This window comes from Chelonoidis abingdonii, chromosome 3 (genome assembly GCF_003597395.2).
Source record: "Chelonoidis abingdonii isolate Lonesome George chromosome 3, CheloAbing_2.0, whole genome shotgun sequence".
In the NCBI taxonomy this organism is placed as follows: Eukaryota; Metazoa; Chordata; order Testudines; family Testudinidae; genus Chelonoidis; species Chelonoidis abingdonii.
Genome location: NC_133771.1, coordinates 87,263,321 through 87,290,581, shown reverse-complemented (window position 1 = coordinate 87,290,581; position 27,261 = coordinate 87,263,321). Strand labels below are relative to the sequence as shown.

Sequence of the window (27,261 nt, the reverse complement as noted above, 5' to 3'; positions counted from 1 at the left end):
TATTCCTTCTCTTCCTGTCCCCCCCACTTTTTTTTTTTTTTGAAAAAGTATTATTTGAGTTTGATGATGCATAACTTTACCTGTGCAAAATTACATACTAAATATTAAGGCCCCAAAGCTACAAATATTTATGCACAAAAAATGGGATAACTTATATGCAGAATTACTCATACACAGATGCTTTTGCAAAACAAGAGTCTGGGAATGGAGAGATGGAAGAGAATACAATGAATTTAGAAGATCTTTTGCAAAAAGGTAATACCTAAATTCTGAATCCATAGTCATAGTCCCCTTTCTTCTTTCATTTTTTTCCATGAATAGGCCTGTATATATTAATGGTGTATGGTAAAGATGATAGGTTAAAATAAGCCACCTATAGTATGCTAGATTCTTATTAAGATGAGAGGACAGTTAATTTAAATGATATATGCATAGGTTTATATTAATCATTTATGTATAAAGTTAAGATTTGGATATATTTTCCACTAGAGTTGCAGTAGATATATCCATATTTTTTTTTAGAATGGAATTTTTAAAAACAAACACTTAATGTCAATTTAACTCTGGTCTCATGGCAGTCAGTAAGGTTTATCACTGACTTCAACTGAAGCAAATGTTAGGTCTCAGTGATTTGAAAATCCAATCCTAAAATAATAATAAAATAATACCTCTGTTTTAGCAATAATATCAGCACATCTCTATGTGAATAATTAAGTTCTTCCACAGGGTCCCCCCCGCCCCCTTCCAGAACGCCCTGATAAATACCATCTGGTCCCAAAGTTGCTCTACTAGGACTCAAAGCTGCAATTAGCTCCATACCGGCACAACACTCTGCCTGTATGGAAGTGATTGCAAGATTGGAACCTTATTTTTCCATAGTATTATCACACAGTGATTTACTGTAAAATGTGTGTTTGGGTTAAGAATTTTCCCTCATCTTTTATAAACACAGTAAGGACATTATCTTTCCAATTATATATCTTTTTTTAGATCCTATGTTTTTAAAATCTGGCAAAATAATGCAAAACTAATTAAATGACTGTCATAATACATGTGAAAATCCTTTTAAATAGAGTTTAGTAACAACTGATGCAATAATTTATTCATAGACTCTAGGACTGGAAGGGACCTTGAGAGGTCATCGAGTCTAGTCCCCTGCCCTCATGGCAGGACCAAATACTGTCTAGACCATTATCTAACCTACTCTTAATATCTCCAGAAGAATGGAGATTCCAACACCTCACCTAGGCAATTTATTCCAGTGTTTACTACCCTGACAAGTTAGGAAACTTTTACTAATGTCCCAACCTCACAATCTTCCTTGCTGCATTTAAGCCCATTGCGCTCTATTCTAACTCATTGCAGCGCTCAAGGTGGAACAAGATTTATCTCCTTCTCCTGATGAACCTTTTTAGAATACCTGAAACTGTATCATGTCCCTCTCAGCTCCTTCTCTATTCCAAATAATAACCAATTTCTTTCAAGCTTTCCTTCATAGGTCACTTTTCTCCAAGACTTTATCATATAATTGATTGCTTTGCTCTGGACCCTCTCCAACGTTCTCCCCAAGCTTTCCTTGAAATGCGGTGCCCCAGAACTGGACAACAATAACTCCAGTTGAGGCTAACAGCTGCAGAAGTAGCAGCGGCAAGAAGACTTCCTACAACACACTGCTTAATGCATCCGAGAATCATGTTTGCTTTTTTTGCAACCAGTATCACACTGTTGACTCATACTTTTAGCTTGTGGTCCCTGTGACTACCTAGATCTCTTATCTACGTCGCTCCTAGACAGTCTCTTCCCATTCTCGTATGTGTGAAACTGATTGTTCTTCAACGTGGCAGCACCTTGTGCATTTGTCTTTAATTGAACTTCATCCGATTTACCTCAGCCATTTCTCCAATGTTGTCCAGATCATTTTGATGTTTGACCACTGCCCTCCAAAGCAGTTGCATCCGGCCCACAATTTGGTATCGCCTGCGAGAATTAATAAGCGACTTCCATATGCCACAACCTCTTAAGCTCGTTTAATGAACGATATTGAACAAGACCGGGTCCAACACAGACCCCTTCCTGCGGACCCACTTGTCTATACTTTCAGCAGATCTGGGGAGCCCATTAATAACCTATTCTCTGAGTACGGTTAATCCAGCCAGTTAGCACCCACTCATAGTAGCCCCATCTAAATTGTATTGCCTAATTTATCGGAGAATATCATCAAGACACATATCAAATCCCTACTAAAGTCTAGGTATACCACATCCACCACTCTCCTCTTGATACAACACCAAGAAACTCGTATCCTATACAAAGAAAGCTTCAGATAGGTTCGAAACCGTCTTTGCTATTACAATCACATGCTAGGCATAATTCCCTAATCCACCTTTACTAGCCTCCAAGTTTCAGATGATTCCTAATTACTTGCTCCTTATTTTTCCTGCACAGAAGTTAAACTAACTAGTCTGTAGTTTCCTGTGTTTTTTTATTTCCCTTTTTATAGATGGGCACTATATTTTGCCCTTCCAGTCTCTCTGGAATCCTCCGTCTCCGATGACTTTTCCAAAGATAATAGCCTAGAGCCTAGATACCTCCTCTAACTCCTTGAGTATTCTAGGATGCATTTCATCAGGCCCAGGTGACTTGCAGGCATCTAACTTTTCTAAGTGATTTTTAACTGGCTCTTTTTTTATTTTATCTTCTAATCCTACCCCCTTCCCATAAGCATTCACTATGTTAGACATTCCTTCAGACTTCTCAGTGAAGACCGAAATGAAGAAGTCATTACGGATCTCTGCCATTTCCAAGTTTCCTGTTACTGTTCCTCCCTCCTCACTGAGCAGTGGGCCTACCCTGTCCTTGGTCTTCCTCTTGCTTCTAATGTATTGATAAAAAGTCATCTTGTTTCCCTTTATTCCCATAGCTAGTTTGAGCTCATTTTGTGCCTTTGCCTTTCTAATCTTACCCCTGCATTCCCGTGTTATTTGCCTATATTCATCCTTTGTAATCTGACTTAGTTTCCATTTTTTAATATGACTCCTTTTTATTTTGTCCTATGAACTGCTGTCCATACAGCAAACTTTTAAATGCAAAAACCAATATTTGTTCTCTTATAGCAAAAAGGATACTGGACTGCCCACAAAATCCATGAATAACATACAACAGCCAGTCATGATGAACAGTGTTTTTAACTACATCCAGCAGTTGACCATTCCACACATACTTTTTATATGGTTCACTGCAAATCCCAAATACACCTAAAAAGTTAAAATGAAAATGCATCAATAATAAAAAAGAGCTCAACCATGTTTGATAATTTCATTTTTAACACACACTGTAACTAAGGCTTTTAATTTGATTGTGTTTGGGCCCAGTTCAGGAAACCACTTAATTATGTGCTGCAGGACTATGCTGAACAGAGATGGATTAAAGCACATGTTTAAAGTTAAGCATCTAAGATTTTTATACTGTACCCATCATTGTAGTATATGAATGCTTTCCATGTAAAATTGATAGCAACAGAAAGTCCCTAATGGACTTCATGGGAACCGCTATCATTTCTTTCACTTTGAAAAACATACTTTTTTCAGAAAAATGGAAAAGGATCAAAGTTATAAACTGTCTTGCATATTTCTACAACACTAAACAGATACAGCAAAAAAAAATTACAATCCAACTTTGTTGTTGATGCTCTGCTAAAAATGGTTAACGTGACATATTAGAGGAAGAAGGAAACCAAGTAACCCACTTAAAATAAAACAACTTTCAAGTGTTTCTGTGGGGGAGGGAGTAGAAAGGGGGGGGCACAGAAAAACAGGAGAAATCAGACATCAACACACATTTTAACTATAAAATTTTTTGATTAATAGCCCTTTAAACCTGCTGTGTTTATCAGATCCGAAAATAGAAGCCTTTGGTTGCAGTTTAAATTAATGTGTGTTTTGTTCAGAGTCCCTTGTAGAGCCTAATGGTTTAAGTTGGTGGTAATAACAGACAGACAATTTCTTTGTAATCAATATTTACTAACATTAAACAAGACAAAATCTATTAGCACTATTTATACTTCACTGAAAATGAATTACTGCTTGATTTGTAAACTCATACCTATTGGGTGAGCTGAATAATCAATTGCTGAAAAATGTCAGCATGTGCAATTATCTCCCTGAGCTACAATGTAAATTACCAAAAGAAAAGATTAATCATCTCTAGAAATTACATTGCTCATATTCAAATATCTGTAATTGGCACTTTATGTAATCTTGTATTAACTGAGGACTGTTATGAGACTGCATTGATCAATTAAAAAAGCTGGATGTTTCTGCAAGGTAGGCTAAGTGAAAAATAGTTCTAAGTGCATTTCTCATTAACTATTAGTATTAATTCAGTATGTCTAAAATACACTTACCACTTCCACCTTGTGCTGTAAGTCCCTCATCTTCAAAGATATCAAAGCTCTCCGGTCGAGTCTGAATTGTTTCAGTTTTTAATATCTCAAGTGGCATTCTCAGGATGGTAAGATTATATTGAAGAGAGTGTGACAGATCATAGCTGTAGCTGAAACCAAGATTAAAATTTAGTAAAAATTATGGGAGCATGGAATACTTCTGAAAACCCTTGCTTTCTTCGTGTATTGTTATTTAATGCAGTATAAACTATTTTGCATAAAACAGCAAATGACAACGAAACTAGACAAACATACTGTAATTACAGAATGGTAGCTTGCCGAGGGGATCCTGCAAACAACACATTACAAGCTAATGAACAGTTGATAGAACAATGGCTGAAACTTAAACAAACAAAAAACAAGGCAAACAAAACAAAAACAAAAACAAAACGAGATTGAACATATCTCTGCAGCAAAAAGTGACTACAGCCACTCAGCCTGGACATGAGCCACTCTTTGTCCTGAATAGAAGAGTCCAAGGTTAGAATGGCTACCAAACCAGAGATGCTGTCTGGTCTACAACACATGTCCACCTTACCAAGAAAGCTAAAGCCACAACTGAGACATACTCCAGGCAGTTTGCCAGAGTCTCTTGGTCCCAGCTGCATGAGTCCCACTATTATGAGAGACATATACTTTTCCTGACCAACCATCCCAAAACAGTCAAACAAAATAAATGAGTATTAATCCCGCAAACACTACCTGCAAATTTGTGAAACAACATGTGGAAAACAACAAGATTATAGTTTGGCCTGAACAGAAAATACAGTGAACAGTCAATATACGTTCACCAATTAAAAGCCAATACAGTCTCTGGATCAACCACTTGCCCGCCCCAAGTCCTTGCACACAGCACATGGATGGATGGAACGGAAAGTTGTGCCACAGAAGCAGAAGTGTATGAATGGTCCTTTGCTTGTCCCCCGACTCCCTCTATGGGGGAGGGCAGAGAGGAAAAAATAGATATAAACAGAAAAAATAAACATAGGGGAGAGAATGAAAAAATGATCCTGACTGATCTATTTAACTAATATCCATTTTAAATGGACAACACTCCTTGTTCCTCCTTTAGTTACTCTTGCACCTGGAGATCTGCTTTCCCTTCCCTTCTATCTCTTAGGAACCTAGCACTGAACCTTCAGAACCTTCTGCCTTTCTGCTGGTCTTCACACTGCAACTTTAAAATACCAGTAGCACTCTTCGGTGGGACACCAGGTGCACTCACACACACAGAGTCCCAATTTTCAGTTTGCAGCACTAAGACCAGCAGAAAGTTACCAAGCCTGATAGCTAACAGATTGGACCCTAAAAAGTAAAGAGAGTGAGGACTGCAGAGAAAAATGGCCTCCATTGGTGCTGGGAAAACATCAACATATTTAGGAATATCCAAGGAAGGGCGGAGACTACCAGGGGAGCAGGGAAGAGCCCGTATACAAGTCCAGACCAGCTGACCCTCTGTGTGAATTGAGCAATAGCTCAAAACGCACAGTAATTCAGCCTAGTTTGGAAAGATAATTTTTGCCCGGGTTGTCTCAGGAGCACATATTTATCATTAAGAGAAGCCAGTGTAAAAGGAGAAGGGAAAAGACGACATATGCAAATTTTTCATCAATCATATCACTTTGTAATTTGTATTGAGCTTCCTGATTAATGCCTTCATACTAGTGATTGTTAAGGATCCTTGGCTCTTCATTTATTGCCATATGTTTTACTTTATAAGTGGAAGGGAAAAGTCTGCGTATCAGTCTGTATTGGATGCAAACAAAGTCACAGAAGAGTTGTGAGATACTGGTATGTCAGTGTGGAAAGCTTTCACAGACTATATTGTTCCTTTTCTGTGGCTAGAGAGAACACTTTGGTCTTTAAGGCTGTCACCATAAAAGAAAACTAAGTTTGAAAAGAAAAATCATTTGTGCATTTAAACAATCGAACAATGAAGAGTTTTAGAGAGTTGTACTACAAACAATTCAGTTAATGGCCCTTTAACATTATCGATTACAAGGCACTTCCAGGTAAAACTTGAAATCCAACTACACAAAACTGTGCTAAGCAACTGACAAAATTAAAGTCAAGATTTTAAGATATCCGCTAAAAATTGAGACTATAATAATCAGTAATTGTTGTTAAATACTTACCTAAAATAAAAATTGCTAGACAGGTCCACATTTTGAAAGATTCGTAGATATCTAAATAGAGTAACACAGATAAGGGGGAAAAAATTATTCCAAACAGTAACTTCTCTTCTACATGCACAAAGTGAGACACTGAATAATCAGTTTGAGGAATACCCTGATCAAGATATGCAAAAGTCTACTCATTGTCATCAGCTGTTCCCCTTGTCTTTATTACTACAATTCTGTATTGCAGTTTTTTATCAATCTTTGCAATTCTGCTGGAACATTGGAAAATCTGGCTTGGATAAATCTGATATTGTTCTAGACTATATTTACCCATTGTTTGAAACTTGTGTCTCACCAAGGTTTTATACTGTTATTTTAGACCACTGTGGATCCATCTCTGTTGCAATTTCATCATCTCTTTATATACACCGTGGGCCACATACTGCAGTGTTTAGCCAAGCAAAACTGAAACTCCAATTGATAAAGTAGTAAGAACTACAAGATTTAGTGCTGTCACCCAAACAAAGAAACCATTCCTTCTGTCGCAACCTGCTGTACACACAAAAATTCTCTAGGTCTCAAGGACAGTCCTATCACTATGTAGGAAAAGTTAAAATTAACTCAACTTCCAATAAGACAAAATACTATGGACTTCTATATCATGATTTAGGTAACATGTTGATGTTTAATAATGTATGTCATATTCATATGCCCTGTTAGTTTCTAACAAGCAGGACTGATGTGTATTACTTCTGTATAACTATAACATGTTCTAATGTGGAAACTTACTTAATGGTTACCATTGGCTTGATCTATTGCCTGCAGTTAGTTTATGGTGACATGTGCGACCTTTAGTTAACACACACATTATACAAGACTGAAAATGCTCTATTTGTTTGGGACTTCAAATAAAATAAGTTAGCCCACTCCTGCCAAAAATTAAGCTGGCATATACTCACATAGTATTCATGACTACAAATTGCAGAGGGCCACATTCCTTCCTGCATGTATAATCATGGGATGGGAGTACTCACCAGAAAACATGCTCAGTTTATGAGAAGCCAGTTTCACTGAACCTTAATAAGTGCATAATGCTCCCTGCCTCAAGTCTGCACCTGCCCTGGATGCTTAAACATCAACACTCCAGCTGGTTTTAATGAAATGTTGCCACTGAATCTTCTTCCCACCCATGCCACCCTTTCCAATGAGGGGCACCACAGGGGACCTAATGCTACTTAGACAACTAGTATATTAAGCAGCATACAGCAGCACTAGCATTGACATGCTCCCAGATGAACTAATGTGGAGTGGATGGTTTCTGACAATAATCCAGGCCAGACACACTTGTTTAATTGCAGCTCTGACATATGAATAACCCAGAGGTGTTGTCAGAAGCTATGAAGGGGCATGACACAGCTGCATTTCCCCTCTGGGTATACTCAGTTGAACTTACATTATGATTGTCCATTTCACTACACCAGTTATCTCCAATTAAGCCAATGTCACTTCAGCATAAAGCTAGCATAAAGGACTGGAGAAACAAGCTCATAATGTTTAACAAACTGCTCCACTCTGGAGTATGTAACTGATAGGAGTCTATGAACCTTAGCATTTCTTCATCACTTAAAAAAAGCTATGTAAAAGCACAGTCTACCACCACCATTTACCTTGCTTCATCAGGATGAGTGATTCGTACAGTGTCATTTGGAATATAGATCATATTTGTATCTTCTATTTTGTATATTGCATGCCCTCCAATATCTGCCATCTTTCTCCTTTTTGTTATTAACACAATGTAGTAGCCTTCTAAAAATCTAACAAAACCTGTTCAAAATGGAAGAAATACAAGAAATAAGAACCCATTTGTCACAAGTTGACTTAGTCAGATACAATGTGTAGAAGGACAATATCCGGTACTACTTCAATACTTTGCACAATATTAAATTTTTATAAACATTTGAAAGCTCTTTTTTTTTTTTTAAGCACAGTAGGACTCACTTTTATCCAATCTCACTCCGTTAAAAAAGTGAGCATCCAAATCAGCTTTAGCCCCAAAAGAATCAATTGCTTGAGGGTGGGAAGGATGAAGGGGATTTGGGAGGCCCTGACCCTACTTCTTAGTATCAGGAATAAGACCTGATCCCTGCTGACTGACTTCTGAGAGAGAACCCCCCTTCGGCTCTTTTATCACTGCTACAGTGGGGTAGCAGCAAAAAGGTAGCCCAGAAAAGAAGCTGAATTAACAATAATAAAGGGGCAGAGGGGCCAACTACAACCATCCTTGCCTCCACTTTTTCTTCCCTTTCTTCCATATTAGCTCACCTTTGAAAAAGTTGCTCTGACCTCCACAAGAAAAGGAACCCCTACCTAACACAGTAAGAAACAATGTCTTCTGAGGCATCTGGACTAGATTACTAGATTTTGATTGCTAAATTGCAGCTGAAGTTCTTCCGGTACTCTGTAAGTACTGGCGTGAGGGATTCAGTGAACTCTATTTTTTGTATTATCATCACCATCCTAGTTTTTGATCAGAGATCCAATTTCTGGCCTTCTAGTCAGGTCCCTACACAAGCATGGTCACACTGGCTCAGACCAGTATCCTGTCTTCTGACAGTGGCCAATGATATTAGCTTCAAAGGGAATGAAGAGAACAGGGTAATTATCAAGTGATCCATCCCATCATCCAATCCCAGCATCAGGCAGTCAAAGTTTAGGAACACCCTGAGCAGGGCAGGAGGGAGGTTGCATCCCGGACCATCTTGGCTAATAGTCATCAATGGAACTACTCTCCATGAATTGATCTAATTGTTTTTTGAACCCAATTTCTGCTTTGGACTTCATAACAGCCATTGGCAAGGAGTTCCACAGGTTGACTGTGTGTTTTGTGAAGAAGTAATTCCTTTAGTTTGTTTTAAACCCGATGCCTATTGATTTTATTGGGTGATCCCTGGTTCTTGTTATTTACCCCTTCACAGAACATTTCTGTATTCTCTTCCTACACATAATTTTCTGATTTTAGAGACCTCTATAATATTTCTCTTTCGTCATCTCTTTTCCAAGCTGAAAAGTCCTAGTCTTTTCAACTTCTCATACAGAAGCTGTTCCGTATCCTTAAATTATTTTTGTTGCCCTTCTCTGTACCTTTTCCACTTTTAAAATATACCTTTTTTGAGATGGGGTGAGTACAACTGCACACAGTATTCAGGTTGGAGGAGTTTCATGGATTTAAAGTGGTATTATGATATTTACTGTCTAATCTCTTTTTCCTAATGGTTCCTAACATCGTCTTAGCTTTTTTAACTTCTGCTGCATATTGAGTGGATGTTTTCAGAGAACTATCCACCATGACTCCAAATTCTCTTTCTTGAGTGGTAACAGCTAATTTAGACCCCATCATTTTGTATGTATAGTTGAGATTGGAAAACAATGTACATTACTTTGCATTTATCAACATTGAATTTCATCTGCCATTTTGTTGCTCAGTCAGCCAATTTTGCGAGATCACTTTGAAACTCTTCTCAGTCTGCTTTAAATTAACTATTTTGAGTAATTTTGTATCATCTGCAAACTTTGCCACTTCATTGTTTACCCCTTTTTCCAGATCACTTATGAATATGTTGAACAACATTGTACTGGTCCCAGTACAGCTCCATGGGGGACACTGCTATTTTCCGCTCTCCATTCCATTTATTCCTACCCTCTGTTTCCTGTCTTTTAATCAGTTACTGATCCATGAGAGGGCCTTCCTTCTTATCCCATGACTGCTTACTTGGCTTAAGAGCCTTTGGTGACGGACCTTATCAAAGGCTTTCTGGAAGCCCAAGTACACTATATCCACGGGATCACCTTTGTCCATGTGTGTGCTGACCCCCACAAAGATTCTATTAGATTGATGAGGCATGATTTTCCTTTACTCTTCCCCAACAAACTGCGTTCAAATGTGTGTCTGACAATTCTGTCCGTTACTATAATTACAGTTTGTCAGGGAGTGAAGTTAGGCTTTCTGGCCTGTAACGGCCAGGATCGCACCTGGAGTCTTTTTTAAGAATTGGCATCAGGTTAGTTATCCTCTAGCCATCTGTTTCAGAAGCTGATTTAAATTATAGGTTACACTGAGAAAGGGTTTCTGCAATTATTTTTTTTTTTTAAATAGTAAACTAGAGCTTGGCCAAGTCCTAAGCATCAGTACTGATTGGCATCCACATGCACTACCTGCTTTGCAAAGTGATTAGAGAATGGAGTAAAATCATATTTTCTCATTAAGCATCAGAGTGTTATTCTCCTGGAATAAGGCATAAGCAGTAATAAGTAGACCCTCTCCTTCCCAGTTTCCAGGATATTGCCTGTCCCAGTCCCAGCAGCAACAGGGGGTTATAGATTAGGTAGGGCCAATAAGTTCTCTCTCACAGAAGCTGGAATTTGGAATGGTAACTCCACGTCGCTTTCCAGGAGCCCAGTGAAGAACTACTATGCGGTTCCACTAAGAGCAAAAGGTCATGGTGTCACTTATTTGGATTGATGAGAAAGGCTAGGATATGGCTTTCATTCAATTTTTGCTCAACAAAAATATCACATCAAATATACATCTTACATGTCTGATATGCTTTATCAAACAGCTTTCTTTTCTAAAGTATACTATCATGGCTGTGGTAATCTAGCCTCCCTGTCCCAGACCTGAACTTTAGCGTCCACAATCTGGTCCTGTCCCAAACCTGGACTTTTGCGTCCAATTGGGGGACACCCAGATTCCAATCCCTTGGATGCTAAAAGCAGGGGAGAAAACCCTTCCCCCCTCCTTCCCAGGCTTCTTGCCCGAGTAGAAACCGGTTTCTCTGCTGCTTCCCAAGAGATAAGCCGGCTTTCTCTACCCTCAGGACAATTGAGATGCAAAATACCAACAGCTTGGCTTTGCTTTCCCGTGCCTGCCTCAGGACAGGGAGATGCACCTGATACAGAGGTGATTCTTTTTCTCTTTCCCCGTAGCCTGCTTTCCCTGAAAGCAATAGGAAAATAGCCCACAGCCTGGCTTTTTTCCCTTCCCTTGCCTCCCTAGGAAAAGAAACTTCCACAAGTTTTAAAAGAAAAGTTTATATAAAAAAAAGAAAGAAATATAAAACAATAATCTTGCATTAAGAAACTCAATACAGGCTCTTGCTTATAAGAAAATATGAAGAAACAGTCTGATTTAAAAGATAGCCCAATTAAACCAGTCCAACAAATCCACATACATGTAAATACAACCCAAAGCTCCTCATAGCCGAATTGCTTTGGTTCCTTTGTACTCACAGATGTGTAGGAGACACTTGGAGATAAGATGCAGTTAGGAGGAAAGCTTGTTAACTCACAGCCGAGAAAAACAAAAGACACAGCCATCCACATCTATTCGTACACAACAAAGCTCCTCATAGCCGAATTGCTTTGGGGTCCTTTGTACTCACAGACTTTTGGTATAATATTTGAAATAAGAAGGAGTTAGGAGGAAACCTTGTTTACTCACAGCCGAGAAAACAAAAAAGACCCCGAGTATACAAATTCCCGCCCCTGACTTTAAACAATCCAGTTCTCTGATTGGTCCTCTGGTCAGGTGTTTGGTTACCCTTTCCAGGTAAAAGAAACTTAACCCTTACCTTACCTATCGCAGTATCTTAGCTGTTCCTAGCACTGCACTCTTCTGGACAGAGAGCTCTGATGTTGTTCCTGGGATCTGTTGGAGCCACTCACCCAGCTTAGGAGTCACAGCCCCGAGTGCTCCTACCACCACTGGGACCACTTTGGCCTTCACTTTCCACATCCTCTCTAGTTCCTCTTTCAGGCCCTGGTACTTCTCCAGCTTCTCATATTCCTTCTTCCTGATGTTGCTGTCACTTGGCACTGCTATATCTATCACCACCGCTGTCTTCTGGTCCTTGTCTATTACCACGATGTCTGGTTGATTGGCCAGTACCTGCCTGTCCGTCTGGATCTGGAAGTCCCACAGAATCTTAGCCCTGCTATTCTCCACAACCTTCTGTGGAATCCCCATCTGGTCTTGGGAGGGTCTAGCCCATACGCTGTGCAGATGTCCTGTACACAATGCCAGCCACTTGGTTGTGTGCCGTTCAGTGTATGCTGTTCCTGCCTGCATCTTACATCCTGCCACTATGTGTTGGACTGTCTCTGAGGCCTCTCTGCACAGTCTGCACCTTGGGTCCTCTCTAGTGTGGTAGACCCCTGCTTCAATGGATCTGGTGCTCAGTGCCTGTTCCTGTGCTGCTATGATCAGTGCCTCAGTGCTGTCTTTTAGTCCAGCCCTTTCCAGCCACTGGTAGGATTTCCCAATGTCAGCCACCTCAGCTATCTGTCGATGGTACATCCCATGCAGGGTCTTGTCTTGCCATGGCACTTCTTCTGCTTGGTCTTCCTCCCATGTCTGCTGCTGCCTCAGGCATTCTCTCAGCAGCTCATCTTTGGGGGCCATCTTACTGATGTACTCCTGGATGTTCCGGGTTTCATCCAGGACAGTGGCTTTGACGCTCACCAAGCCCCGCCCGCCTTCTTTCCGGCTGGTATACAGTCTCTGGGTGTTGGACTTGGGGTGGAAACTCCGTGCATTGTGAGGAGCTTCCGGGTCTTCACATCGGCAGCCTCCATGTCCTCCTTTGGCCAGCTCACTATACCGGCAGGGTATCTGATGACCGGCAGGGCGTATCTGTTGATGGCGTGGATCTTGTTCTTCCCACTGAGCTGGCTCTTCAGGACCTGTCTTATCCTTTGGTGATACTTGGATGTTGCTGTCTTCCTTGCCTCCTCATCGTGGTTTCCATGTGACTGTGGGACGCCAAGGTACTTGTAGCTGGTCTGTATGTCTGCTATGTGGCCCGCTGGTAGTTCCACCCCATCAGTCTTGACTACCTTCCCTCTCTTCACTACCATCCGGCCACACTTCTCCAGTCCGAATGACATCCCGATATCCTCACTGTAGATCCGCGTCAGGTGGATTAGCGAGTCGATGTCTCGTTCATTCTTAGCATACAGCTTGATGTCATCCATGTAGAGGAGGTGGCTGATGGTAGTTCCACTCCTGAACCTGTACCCGTATCCAGTCCTTGTGATTATCTGGCTGAGGGGGTTTAAGCCTATGCAGAACAGCAGCGGGGACAGTGCATCACCTTGGTATATGCCACACTTGATGGCCACTTGTGCAAGCTGCCTTGAGTTGACTTCTAGTGTTGTCTTCCATAGTCCCATTGAGTTCTTGAGGAAGGTCCTTAGTGTCCTGTTGACTTTGTATAGCGCCAGACATTCACAGATCCACGTGTGCGGCATTGAGTCGTAGGCTTTCCTGTAGTCAATCCAGGCTGTGCTCAGATTGGTCTGTCTAGACCTTGAGTCTTGGGCGACTGCTCTATCTATGAGCAACTGGTGTTTTGAGCCTCTGGTGTTGTTCCCAATGCCCTTCTGAGCTGTGCTCATGTACTGGCCCATGTGGTCCTGTAGCTTGGCGGCTATGATGCCTGATAGGACTTTCCATGTTGTGGGGGAGGCAGGTTATTGGCCGGTAGTTGGACGGTTCTGTCCCCTTGCAGGGGTCTTTCATGATCAGCACTGTCCTTCCTTGTGTTAGCCAGTTTGGGTGGGAGCCTGCTGCTAGCAGCTGGTTCATCTGTGCTGCTAGGCGTTCATGCACTGCTGTTAGTTTCTTTAGCCAGTAGGTGTGGATCATGTCTGGTCCAGGTGCTGTCCAGCTCTTCATGTTCTTGACCCGCTGCTGGATGTCTTCTACTGTGATGGTGACTGGTTTCTGTTCTGGGAGATTGCTGTGCTCTGTTCTCAGGTCCTGCAGCCACTTTGCACTGGTGTTATGAGTCTTCTCTTTCTCCCATATGTTCTTCCAGTACTGTTCAGTTTCTGCTGCTGGTGGCTCTGCTGTTATTGTGTTGTTGCACTGCAGTTGGGAGTACACCTTGGATGGTTCTTTGGAGAACAGGGCATTTACTTTTTTGGCCTCTGCTTCTCTAGTGTATCTCCTTAGCCTGGTAGCCAGTGCTGTGAGCCTTTGTTTAGCAGTCTCTAGGGCTTCAGATGGAGTCAGGCCCTTGTATTTTTTCAGTAGCCGAGTCTTATCCTTAATCTCTACACCCTTCTGTAGTTCCACCAGCTGACTAACTTCTCTCCGAGTCGCCTTGATCTTATCCTCCAACCTCATTTTCCAGGGTGGGTACATACTGTTGTTCTTCTTGATCGTGTAGCCAAGCATCTCCAGGATTACAGAGGCTGTAGCGTATACCAGTTCATTGGTTTGAGTTTGAGTTATGGTGGTAGTAGGGATTGTCATGAGGGCTCTATTGGCATCTTCTAACATACTATCTGATGGTACTTCTCCACTGAGCCTTGGTAATCGGTCTCGAGGATTGACTGTAGCTAGTTTCTCCATGATCTTATGCCTCATATCAGCTGCTGTGCTCTGCAATGGAGGGGGTGGCAGTGAAGTTTCAGCTTCAGGTGTGGGCTGCACATCCACTTGTTCTTCCAGGTCTTCTTGAGTCTGGGATGTAATGTGGAGTTGGTCTATCTCAAGCTGTGAGAGCAGCTTCCTCTTTACTATGTTGAAGCGTTGGGTAACTAGCTGTTTCTCAGTAAGTGTGGATGTAGGTCTTTTGTCCATCCACAGTCCCCTCATACGTTTCATATATCCCCTCTCATTAGGTCTACTGTTGTAGTAGCATTCCATCAATTCCAGGTTCTCTTGTCTCGTCCATGAATGGTTTGTTCCAGTAGCCCACTTATCGTCAGATTGTCCTGGTTCCTCAACATCTGGCGCGGACCTTGTTAATCCGGGCGACGTCCGAGCCGCATGACTCTCCTAGTTCGTGTCACTCTCATATTTGAGGTAGGCAGGTGAAGCGTTAGGGGGTCTTTTGCCCAAGGACCCTACTGGAAAGTTGGGTACCAACCGGGATTTGAACCCCGGTCTCTCGTAAAAAATGTGTATTTATATGAAGATGACCAAGGCGTTGTTGCAGAATTCTGAGTAAACATGGTCACTGTCTAACTGAATGGACTGTCACATCATACTTGGATAAGAAACAGTCCAATAAATTTTGGAATTTTTGGACATCAAACAAAGGTAAAATTTACTGAGATGGTTATCAGAATTTGTCTGGAAAGAGAAGACTGACAGGGGACATGACAGTTAGTACATAATGGGTTATTACAAGGAGGAGGGAGGTAATAAAATTGTTCTTGTTGACCTCTCAGAATAGGACAAGAAGCAATGGGCTTAAATTGCGGCAAGGTTTAGGCTGTATGTTAGGAAAGTTTCACAAATGTCAGGGCAGTTAAGCACTGGAATAATTTGCTTTTGGAGGTTGCGGAATCTCCATAACTGGAGATTTTTTAAGAGCAGGTTAGACAAAACACCTGTCAGAGATGGTCTAAACAATACTTAGTCCTGCCATGAGTGCAGGGGACTGGACTAGGTGACCTCTGAGGTCCCTCCAGCTAAGGGTTAATGTTTCTTTTACCTGTAAAGGTTAACAAAGGGACCAAACACCTGACCAGAGGACCAATCAGGAAACCGGATTTTTCAAAGCTCAGGGAGGGAATGTTTGGGTCTGTGTCTTTGTCTGGCTCTCAGCTATGAGAGGGGATCTTTTCTATCTTCAAGCTTCTAATCTTCAGTTTCAAAGTTGTAAGTACAAAGGTAGAAAAAACAATAGGCTGTTATTGTTTTTTTTGTATTTACATGTGTGTAGTTTGCTGGAATGTTTAAATTGTATCTCTTTTTGAATAAGGCTGTTTATTCATATTTTTCTTTTAAGCAATAGCCCTGTGTATTGTCACTTGATGCAGAGATCATATTTTTATGTCTTTTTCGGTGGCAGGCTATCAGATCTAAGCTGGTAATTAAGCTTAGAGGGTTTCATGCAGGCACCCAGGTTTCTGGACGCTAAGGTCCAGATTTGGGAAAGCTTATGATACAAGCAACACCTATAAAGTCATTGTAAAAAGTACAAAAAAGTGTACTTCATTAATATTTGTTACTTTACTACACAATCATGCGTAGAGTGGATAATATTCTGACTGGTGAAAAGTGCTGCAATTACCACTTGTGCTCTGAGTTATACTTTCTTAAAAAATATACCATCAAAGAAACGACAAGGTGATTACCTACGACACCGAAAGCAGAGACAGCTCGAGATAACCCAGAGGAGCCCTTCTGTCCAATCTTTGTTCTATTTCCCAGATCTAGGCGGCCAAGAAGTTCCCTCACCTCTTGTTGTGTGTACACATGCTGAAAATATAAATGCATATTTAACTTATTCTTTTAGTTATCACCAAATTCACAGCCACGAAAAATGCACCACAGACTGTGAAATCTGCTTCCCCCCCCAGTGAAATCTCATCTTTTGTGTTATTACCCTACAGTATACAAGTTTCAAGAGGGAGGCCAGCATTTCTCAAATTGGGGGTCCTGACCCAAAAGGGAGTTGCTGGGAGAGGTCACAAGGTTATTTGGGGGGGGGAGTGATGGTATTGCCACCCTTACTTCCGCACTGCGTTCAGAGCTGGCGGATGGAGAGTGACGACTGTTGGCTAGGTGCCGAGCTCCAAAGGCAACACCCCACCAGAAGCAGCACAGAAGTAAGGGTGGCAATACCATACCATGTCACTCTTACTTCTGCACTGCTGCCTTCAGAGCTGGGCAGCTGGAGAGTAGCAGCTACAGACCAAGGGCCCAGCTCTGAAGGCAGCAATACCATAACAGTCCATCCTTACTACTTGCTGCTGATGGCGGTGGCTCCACCTTCAGAGCTGGGCTCCCGGCCAGAAGCGACCACTCTCAGGTCGCTCAACTTTGAAGGCAGTGCCACTGCCAGCAGGAGCACAGAGGTAGGAGGAAGCAGCACCATGACCCCACACTACAATAAATTTGTGGTCCCCCCCCCACCCTAAAACTCCTTTTCGGGTCAGGATCCCTACAATTACAACACCGTGAAATTTCAGATGTAAATAGCTGAAATCATGAAATTTATGATTTTTAAAATCTGATGACCATGAAATTGACCAAAATGGACTGTGAATTTGGTAGGGCCCTACTTATGTCCATACAGAATTCCACTGAGAGGAATGGTACAATATCCAGTGCAGCCAGTTCTCTTTGCAGGACTGAAGCCTCATGCCCTGATCGTTCAAAAACATATGCCTATCCAGAACTTTATACACATCAGTATTCCCACTGAAGTAAAACTAAGCAAGTAATCACACATGTTTATGAAGTTAAGCAGGTGTGTAAGTCTTTGACTGGCTGGGACATTACACCATAAAATCCTTGGGGCAGGGACCACATCTTACTCTATTCTGTACATTACCAAGCTTTGTCGTCTGTTGCTCATCTTGCTTCAGATGTGTAAATGATTTCAAACCAACTCCAAGCATTTAGCTAAGCAATAGTTAAGCAAGTTTATTTTGCATTTCAGAATGACATAGCTGAACATAAGATAAAACTCACATCTATTACTTGACATTAGGAGATCACAGTTAGCAGAAACTGCATAGCTAACAGAAACCGAGTGTCATGGAAGTATGATGTAGTAGGTTGACACATTTGAGAAAAGTTTGGCTATCTGCCGTTTATGAAGATAACAAATCATATACATGTGAAATCAAGAGCATCGTGAGTATGTTTTTCAGCTGTTCTGAACTTACCTTATCATCAATTACAACTAAATCCGTTGGTTCAGTGCGATCAATTTTCAAAACACGATACTTGGTCTCTGCATGATTACTCCCAACAAGAAAATACCGCTAGGTTTAAAAAAAGAATATATTGTACAAGAATTTAAAAAAAATACCAAAACTATAAACATATCAACAATAGCTTTATATAGCTGTAGATTAGCTCTATCTTCATTAGATCAGATTAAATTTGTAAATGATATTGTTTTAGCCATCAGCATTTCAGGTACATTTTGTATGTGTTTCATGAAAATACTAATCAATCCCCAACACTTAAAAAGCCCCTCAACTCTCCAGTTCACAGCACAGAGGGAAGAAAACCAATTTAAATCAAGAGAAAGAAAAGCTGGCAGCTGTGTGGAGAAGGAAGATGCAATTTACATAAAAGAGTCCGTCTCCCCATCCCACCCTCTCCGCCCCTCTCCCCGGCCACTTAGCCATCACTGAACTCTCTAAAAAGTCTCCAAGCAGTCTATTTGCACGCTTTAGTGGCGAGGCTATAAGACAGAGGTGGGCAAACTATGTGGCCTGTGGAACCGTCCTGCCCGGCCCCTGAGCTCTCAGCTGGGGAGGCCATCCCCTGGCCCCACCCCTGCAGAGCCATGCCACCCCGCAGGCATCGCTCTGGGCAGCGGAGCAGTGCGCTCCTGCCAAGCAGAGCTGCAGCATGTCTGGCTCCAGCTGGCGCAGCAGCTAGACATGCGGCTCTGCTCAGCATGGTAAGTGCAAGTGGGCTGGGGCCGGGGGGGAGGTTGTATAAGGGATGGGGGGTTCCGGGGGGCAATCAGGGGACAGGGGGAAGTTGAATGGGGCAGGTTTGGGGGTGGAGTCAGGAGACAAGGAACGGTGGGGGGAGGGGTTGGATAGGCGTGGGGTCCCAGGTAGCCTGTCAGGAGGAGTCAGGGCAGTCAGGGGACTGGGAGTAGGGGGTTGATAGGAGGTTGGGTCCCGGGGGGGGCAGTTAGGGGCAGGGGGTCCCAGGACACTGCAGTTAGGGGACAAGGACCAGGTGGGGGGTTGGATAGGTCGCGGCTCTGAGGGGGGTAGTCAGGGGGTGGGAAGTGGGAGGGGCCGGATAGTGGTCAGGGGTCAGGCTGTTTGGGGAGGCACAGCCTTCCCTACCTGGCCCTCCATCCAGTTTTGCAACCCCAATGTGGACCTCAGGCCAAAAAAGTCTGCCCACTCCTGCTATAAGATGAAACTGGTGAACAGCCCTAAACAAGTCAATTGTTTTTTTTCCCCCAATAGCCTCCCAGTTTAAAGAGCTTAATAGAAACAGTATCTGTCTCTGTGAAGTACTTTAAACATGGAAGAAGTGATGAGAAACTGACTAGAATGCTAGTCAACTTCACCCTGTAGTCTTCCTCATCTAAAGCATTTGTGCTTTCTTGTAGACAGAGACAACCAGCTCCAACGCCATCATAACAGGAAAGGTATAAGAACCTAAACTGACTGACTGATATATATGGAGGTCAGAGTGCCAAAGTGGGGGGGGAGAGGGGGGGAAGAGGAAAGACAAGAGAAGCTTAGAGACCAAAACAGTGACAGAGAAAGGGGAAAATGCAGAAAGAGAAACTGAAGGATATTGAGGGAAAGAAATAAAGGGCAATAATAATGATTTGTATCCTTGTTGTCCATATTTTCCAATTTAGTGTCTCTGAATAAACAAGAGTTACTAAGATGTTAGGACCTGATCCTTCAAGGAACTTCACAAGTGCAAAGATCGGCCCATGGGAAGCACCTTGCAGAAGTAGGGTGCCTTAAGTTAATTATTAAAGGCCAAACTACACCCTTGCATAAAAAACTTCCTTTCATGTAAATCGCAGTTATACAGTGTACTGATAATACATGATTCCAGCTTTATACCCTCTCACCTCAGCCCACAGATTAACTAAAATGTTATTCAGTCCTTACCACCAGAAGAATTTCTTCACACTATTGGTATACGCTGAACATTCAACATGGATGATAGCTAATTTAAATAATGATGAGCATTTTTAAGATCCAATTCTGATGGCAGACTTAGAGGGAAGAGCAATGTAAAAGATGGACATCTAGGTATCCAAGATCAAATTAGAAACACTGATTCCTTGGGTAGGATCAAATGAAAAGATACAAGAGAAGTAATGAAGTATCAGTCAGGTAACACAAATATTCTGATGGATAGATTTCACTGGTTTAGATCCTATCTGCCAGGATCTAAACATTACAAAGTGAGAGATCCACCAAAATTTCAAATGTTAATCCAAAAACAAATCTTTAAAAATGTTATTTTAACAGTACTGATAATTAAGAACGAACTGCATTTTTAAAAACAATGCTATTTATAATATTTGTTATTTCTACCTCAAGTGAAATGTGAAAAGAAAGTGAACATTTGCATTGTACTCATTATGTGACAAAAGGATAAACTAAAATTGAATCATCTTCTACATTTAGAGTAATTAACCGTAAGTGCAGATTACAGGACTGGCTTGCTGTAGGAAGCTCTTGTTTTGCTAATTCCTTCCATCAGTACTGTCCTAAACACAACAGGGTGTAGCTTTTAATAATACTCAGCCTAGTAGGAAAACATGATGAAATCATGTGGCTCTACTCAGCCTTGCTCTTAACTTGAACAGTCACATGGATTTAAAATGTGTGAGGGGCATCAGCAATAAGATTTACATAGTGCTCAGGTGTCAGAATTCATATGAGCTAAACAATGAAGATAACAAAAAGTTTGTTTTTGAAAACAAATGCACAAACTTAAGTCAAAATATTTAAATTGAAATTAATAGAATTTAAAGTCCTATTCAGCATTCTCTACTCCCCTCAAAAGACTCCATCTGGTATCCTGGTACCTAGGTATTACAATGTATATTTCATGGTTCTCTGCAAAAGGGTTTTCCACTTAACAGAACTGTGCCATAGTGTGTGCATGTGGTTCTTTACTATTAGGATTACAGTAGTCCACCAAGCCATAACAAACTCTCCTCATTTAAATCCCCCTTGAGAACTCAATTCCACACCAGTGGAAACTCAGTTCCACAGCTTCCACACTGCAAATAAATCAATTTTAGTCCCTTATATCTTTACTTTAATTTTTATATACAGCAAACACAAACACAGAACCACCAAGACACACACTTGACTAGACTGACAAACCATGTGATCTTAACACTTCCAACTCTTATTCTCATTGGCCCTTTACTCCCTATTCTGTATTACCCTCACTTGTAAAATTTAGATTTTAAGTTCTTTGAAGCAACTATCATATCCTTCTTTGCTGTGAAGTGTCTAGCATATCATGGGTGATTACAGTGGCATGACAGTGCCACTGCAGTTAGGATACTGTCACATTTTAAAAAGTCAACATTTTTAAGTCCCCTAAAATGGACATGCTTAGTCCCCTAAAATGGACATTCTTAGTAATGTGGTGTGCCTCTGGAGAGTGGAGCATAGGTTTAGTGACCCAAAATTTGAGGCCTGTGAGCCAGGGTTTCCAGAGATATAAGCCCTGAAAAAAACAGCAATTTTTAACAAGTTTTTAGGGTTTTGTTTGTTTTTGTGAGAGCTAGAGATCAGACTATTGATGTGATGGGTCTCAATTTGTTAAGTTTTACCCAAGGTAGCACATGGTACTCACTAAATCTCTGGGGGTCTGACCTGGTCTACAATACAAAATTAGGTTGATATCTAAGTTCCCTCTAAGCTGCGTGGCCACATAGCAGCCTAATAAGCACCACACAGGTTCTCAGAGCTGTGACAGGCACCTCTCCCCCACAGCCCAGGTGCTGCTATGAGGACAGAGAGCAGTGAGGAACCCTCTCTCCCCACAGTAGCCCCAGGGCAGCCTGCTACCCAAAACCCTCATCTCCAGCCCCACCACAGAGCCTGCACCCACATCCGGAACCTTCACCTTCCCACCCCAGCCCTCTGCCCCAGCCCTGAGCTCCTCATCCCCAGACCTACCCCAGATCCCATAGCCCCAGCCAGAGCCTTCACCCCAGTCCTAAACCTCAGCCCCAAGCCCCAGACACTCATCCCCGGCCCCACCTCAGAGCCCACACTCCCAGCCAGAACCCTCACCCTCTCACACCCCAACCCTGAGTCCCCTCCCACACTCTGGACCCCTCATCACCACCCTGCCACATGAATTTTGTTATGTGCACCAATAAGGAGGTGATATGTCACTCACCACCTCCATATTGGTGCACATAAAATTCATTCCGCATATGCGTGGGAACAATTAGAGGGAACACTGACTGGTATAACTACGTCGCTCAGGGATGTGAAAAATCCACACCTGACTGAACAGTTAAACTGACCTAACCCCCAGAGTAGACATGCTTAGTCAACATGAGAATTTTCCTGTCAACCTAGTTACTGCCGCTCAGGGAGATGGATTACCTACACCAATGGGGGGAACCCCTCCCATCAATGTTGGTAGTTTTTTCCACTGAAAAGCTACAGCAGTGAAGTTGCATTGCTGCAGAGTTTTAAGTGTAGACAAGCCCTGAGAAGGAGTATTCAAGAAAATGTACATTTTTTTGCACTGTGTATGCACCAATACAGGAAAAAAAAGCTACAGGTTCCCATTACCACCATTTTACATTCTTTAAAGCACAACTCTTGTAAATACTGTACTCTAAAATCTGAACAGTGAAATAATTGTGCTCCATGGAGTTTGGGGTAGCTTTAGTGATCTGAGTTACAGCCCCATTGCCCTCTGGAAGAAAAAAAAAGGTTTTATTTTACTGTGTTGTATTGTTAAACCATTAATGACCAAATGAATCACAGACCTCTTGATTGTGATGAGGTCACCCTTCAATTAACATAAATAAGGATAAATTAATCACAACCCCACATCTATGACAAAAGGAGTTTTGGGCTAAGTGGCTGGAGGAGTTGCCACAATTTGCGAGTTTGGGTGGCAAATTTATTTTGGGTGGAATATAATCAAGTCTTTGGTGGGAAAATAATTAAAACATCAGATGTTTCCTGGGAGGGGCTGAAGGAGTGGGGAACCGGGAAGACGGGTTTGAGGCTGCAGTGAGGGGACTGTGGGGAGCGGAAGCTCTAACAGTGGACCCCAAACCCACTGCATCCTTCAGCACTGGCAGTAGACACTCACCCTCCTGCATCCCTGCCACCATGAACCCCTAACACTTTTCCACTGTCACATAGTTGTCCTTTTCTCCAGGCACTGGATGCGAGTCAGGTTAAAGGAGAGGGCACGTAACAGCAAGAAAAAGAAAAAAAGTTTGTATACTAGCGAGTAATAAATTCAGGGAGATGCATTCAGAGGCGTGGTTGGAGAAGTGTGCCGTACCAGGGCCAGCAGGGCACAGCTGGGGGTGGGGAGCAGTGGATGACTTAGTATGCTAATTGTGGGACATGATATGTACAACTGCCTAAATAACTACTAACTCTTAACAGCAACATCTCTTTTCCTGGTCAAAGGTGGTGGTATGTCATCTCCTTGCAGAACGATGAGTTGAGCAAAACTCAAAGTTGTGAAAACCAGAAAATGCACAGTTAAGGTTGTTCATGCAACTTTAACGCTACTTTCTTTCAGGAGTGCCTTTACTCTGCCAATACCACAGTTGGCACAATAAGATTCAGAAGGTTCCAGATTGTGGTGTACACTCACTAACTCCCCAGAAAGAATATCACACATATACACTTTAAAAATCATATCTTAGAGTGCCAAGGGGCAATGCAACTAAGTGCCATATATATAGAGGCATTTCTCAAAGAGGACAGGTGGCATGAGCAACCGTTTTTTTAATCTTTTACTAGAGTTACATGGAATCCTGTGGGAGAGAGTGAATGAGTTGTAAAAGGAGATAAAAAGCTCATACAAGAGAATGTTGTGATGCTGATAAACAAGGTAGCAGATCAACTAAGGCTTCAACTGAACACTGTCCAACACAGCTGGAAACCAGTCTAGCTCACCTGCATGTTAGCATTGTTAGACAGATGTTAATTGTATACGAATGTGTTTAAGTGTTTAGACTTTATGAAATGCTTGCAGGATGCTGCATGTAGTAATCTCATTTAGAACATCTGTACCCCCATGTAATAACATTATATTGAGCATCTGCATTATAAACCTCTGTACTTGCGTAAATCAAACAAACAGGTCATCAAATATAAAATGCTGGCTTTCTACAGAAGGTGTTGCCCATCAAGAAGGCCTTTGAAACCAAATGAGCCATTGTGAAACATCAAAAAACAAAGACTTTGTTAATTGCTCCCCGCAACACCCATGAATAGGAGACGCGAATGTGGACTTGTCCCATAACTCTGAACTCGGGGAAAAAGGGAATAAAAATCCAGAACAGGAAGAAACTGGATCTCTATAATGCTTGGACTTTGGGGAGAGGAAGATTTCTACACAGAAGCAAGGGATCCCCCGTGCTTGGTCTGGGTTAGCCCTAGAGAACATATGGAGCATGCATATTACAGCAGCTTCTATCACGTTTTGAAACTTAAGACAGTAATTCATTTGTGTATGTTACCTGCTTTAACCTTGTAAATAACTCATTTATTTTTCTTAGTTCATAAATCTTTAGTTAATTTATTATAGGACTGCCTACAAGTGTTGTCTTTAGTATGAGAGCTAAGGTGCAATTGAACTGGAGTAAGTGACTGGTCCTTCAGGACTGGGAGTAACCTGAATATTATTGTGATTTTTGGTGAGGGGGCATATATCACGAAGTCCAGCTTGTTTGGTTGGCAAGACTGACCAGAGTAGCCCAGGGGCCTGTCTGTGATTCCATGTTAAGGCTGTTAGAGTGGTTGCAAAATTCACACTTGATACTTGATTGTTGAAATCTAAGTATAGAACTCACAAACAGTTTGGGGTTTATGCCCTGCTTCACAATCACCCTAAGGTTGGTATTTGTGCTCCTGACCACTCCAGACACCTTCATACCATGTATGAGGAGCAATTTTTTGTTTCAGAAAGTGGAAGTGGTAACCTGGAGAACAGCCATTTTAGACTTGATTTGGAGCAACAAAGAGGTATTGAAAGCAAATCTGAAGGTGGAAGGCAACTTGGATTAAAGTGATCATGAACCAATTTTATTATTCTAAGGGAATAATGGGGAATAAATGGCTAGGCAGCAGTACTGCTGAAAAGGACATGGGGGTTAGCGTTGCTCACAAATGTAATATTAGTTAACAATACGGTCCAGTTGCAAAAAAGGCTAACATCATTCTGGGGTGTACTGACAGACGTGCCGCACATAACATAGGAAAAGTAACTGTCTTGTTCTACTTGGCACTGGTGAGGCCTCAGCTGGAGTACTGCATCCAATTCTGGGTACCAAACCTTAGGAAAGATGTGGATAAACGGGAGAGAGTCCAGAGGAAAGAAACAAAAGTGATAAAAGGTTTAGAAAACCTGGCCTACCAGAAAAAGTTTAAAAAACAACAACAACAACAACAACAGACATTTAGTCTTGAGACAAGAAGACTGAGGGCTGACCTGATAACAGTCTTCATATATATTAAGGGCTGTTATAAATAAGTCAGTGATTAATTGTTCTACATGTCCACTCAGGAGAAAGCTGTGTTGAAGATGATGAAAGGAACATGTCTGAACATGCAGGATCTTCAGGTTGGTAAACTTTTTTATTTCATACTTCTTTCTTAAGGACTCCCTGTCTTCCTTCTGGACTATTCTTGAATTCTCATGTTTGAGCAAAAAATATAGTTGCATCTAAAATGACAGTACCATAGAGTAACAGTTGTGATAAAAATAAGTAGTTGAAATAGGCAGATCTTCCTTTTACAATTTCACCTTTAAAGTAGTACTGAGTCTCAGTGAATGCAATGTAAATGAGCAGTATGGTAATAATAATTAAATAACTGCCTTGACTTATTTTGTTTAGGAGAATCCATCCTCAACATACAGGATTCTAAAGACTATTCACCTTCAAGATCATCATCATTTTCTATAGTTTCAGAGTTTAGCTGTCAATGATAGTGTTTCAGTCAGATCATGTATATCACATAGCCACAGTATATCACCTGCAGCAAAAAGAAAAAGAAACCTCCATCATCTAGAAACCACCATAGATAAGTTAAGTTTGTGATAAGAATCAGCAGATTACAAAAAGAGGTAATTGATGAAAAAATTGCCCGGTTTGTTTATGCAACAAACTCTCCTTTCCGTATGATTGAGAACCCAAACTTCATTAACATGGTTCAGTCATTAAGACCAGGATGCAGTCCACCCAACAGAGCAGATGTCACAGGCAAATTGCTGGTTAAAGTGTATGAAAGAGAAATTGAGCAGTGTGCAAATGGTCTAGAGGGTGAAACTGTTGACCTAAGTTTTGATGGGTGGACCAGTGTCCCCAGTGATCCTGTTGTATGTCCTTGTGTGACAGCAGAAGAGGGAATGTGTTCCTGACAGAAACAATTGATACATCAGAAATGCACACGCAGCAGAATACTGACAAGTAGCAGCAGTAAAACTACAATAAACTGAAAAAAATTCAAATGTCTAGTATGCAGCTGGGTCACAGACAATGCTGCAAATGTATCCAAGATAAGAAATTTAGAAGAGTGAAGAGGGTCCCAAGCTAACAACACACAGTTGCAGTACTCATTTGATGCACTTCCTAGTTAAAGACTTCAATGCTCCAGAAATAAAGGCTAATGTTTTTGAAATTGCAAAAAACCTTTCAGAAAAGCTACTTTGCAGCAGCTGCTCTGAGAAAAGTGGAACCAAGCTAACTCTCCCACAAGACGCGTGATGGAACTCAGTAGTGGACTGTTTTGAACACTACATCAACAACTGGCCTAATCTGATGATAGTTTGTGAACAAAACCCTGAAAAAATAGATGACATTGTCACAGGCAAAGTTCTCAACATTGGGCTTAAGAGAAATGTTGAACACAAGCTGAGTACCCTAAAGCCCATTTCTGTAGCCTTGAACAAAATGCAGGGAAATAGCTATTTTATTGCTGATGCTGTTGAAATAT

The 27,261-nt window shown here is 41.6% G+C and overlaps 1 protein-coding gene across 4 annotated transcripts in view; it reads right to left on the bottom strand.

Moving 5' to 3' along the window:
* The window catches only part of FIG4 (FIG4 phosphoinositide 5-phosphatase), a 151,370-nt gene that overhangs the window by 97,276 nt on the left and 26,833 nt on the right, over window positions 1–27,261 (bottom strand). For all 4 annotated transcript variants that reach the window (XR_012655524.1, XM_032774671.2, XM_075063880.1 and 1 more), the window contains exons 2-7: window positions 18,250–18,348; window positions 16,711–16,834; window positions 8,229–8,385; window positions 6,577–6,627; window positions 4,403–4,551; window positions 3,126–3,254 (exon numbers count right to left, since the gene is read on the bottom strand). Coding sequence is in view for 3 of the 4 variants with exons in the window: in XM_032774671.2 (XP_032630562.1) it covers window positions 3,126–3,254; window positions 4,403–4,551; window positions 6,577–6,627; window positions 8,229–8,385; window positions 16,711–16,834; window positions 18,250–18,348 (709 nt within the window). In the remaining variant the exon portion in view is untranslated. The remainder of the gene's footprint in view (window positions 1–3,125; window positions 3,255–4,402; window positions 4,552–6,576; window positions 6,628–8,228; window positions 8,386–16,710; window positions 16,835–18,249; window positions 18,349–27,261) is intronic.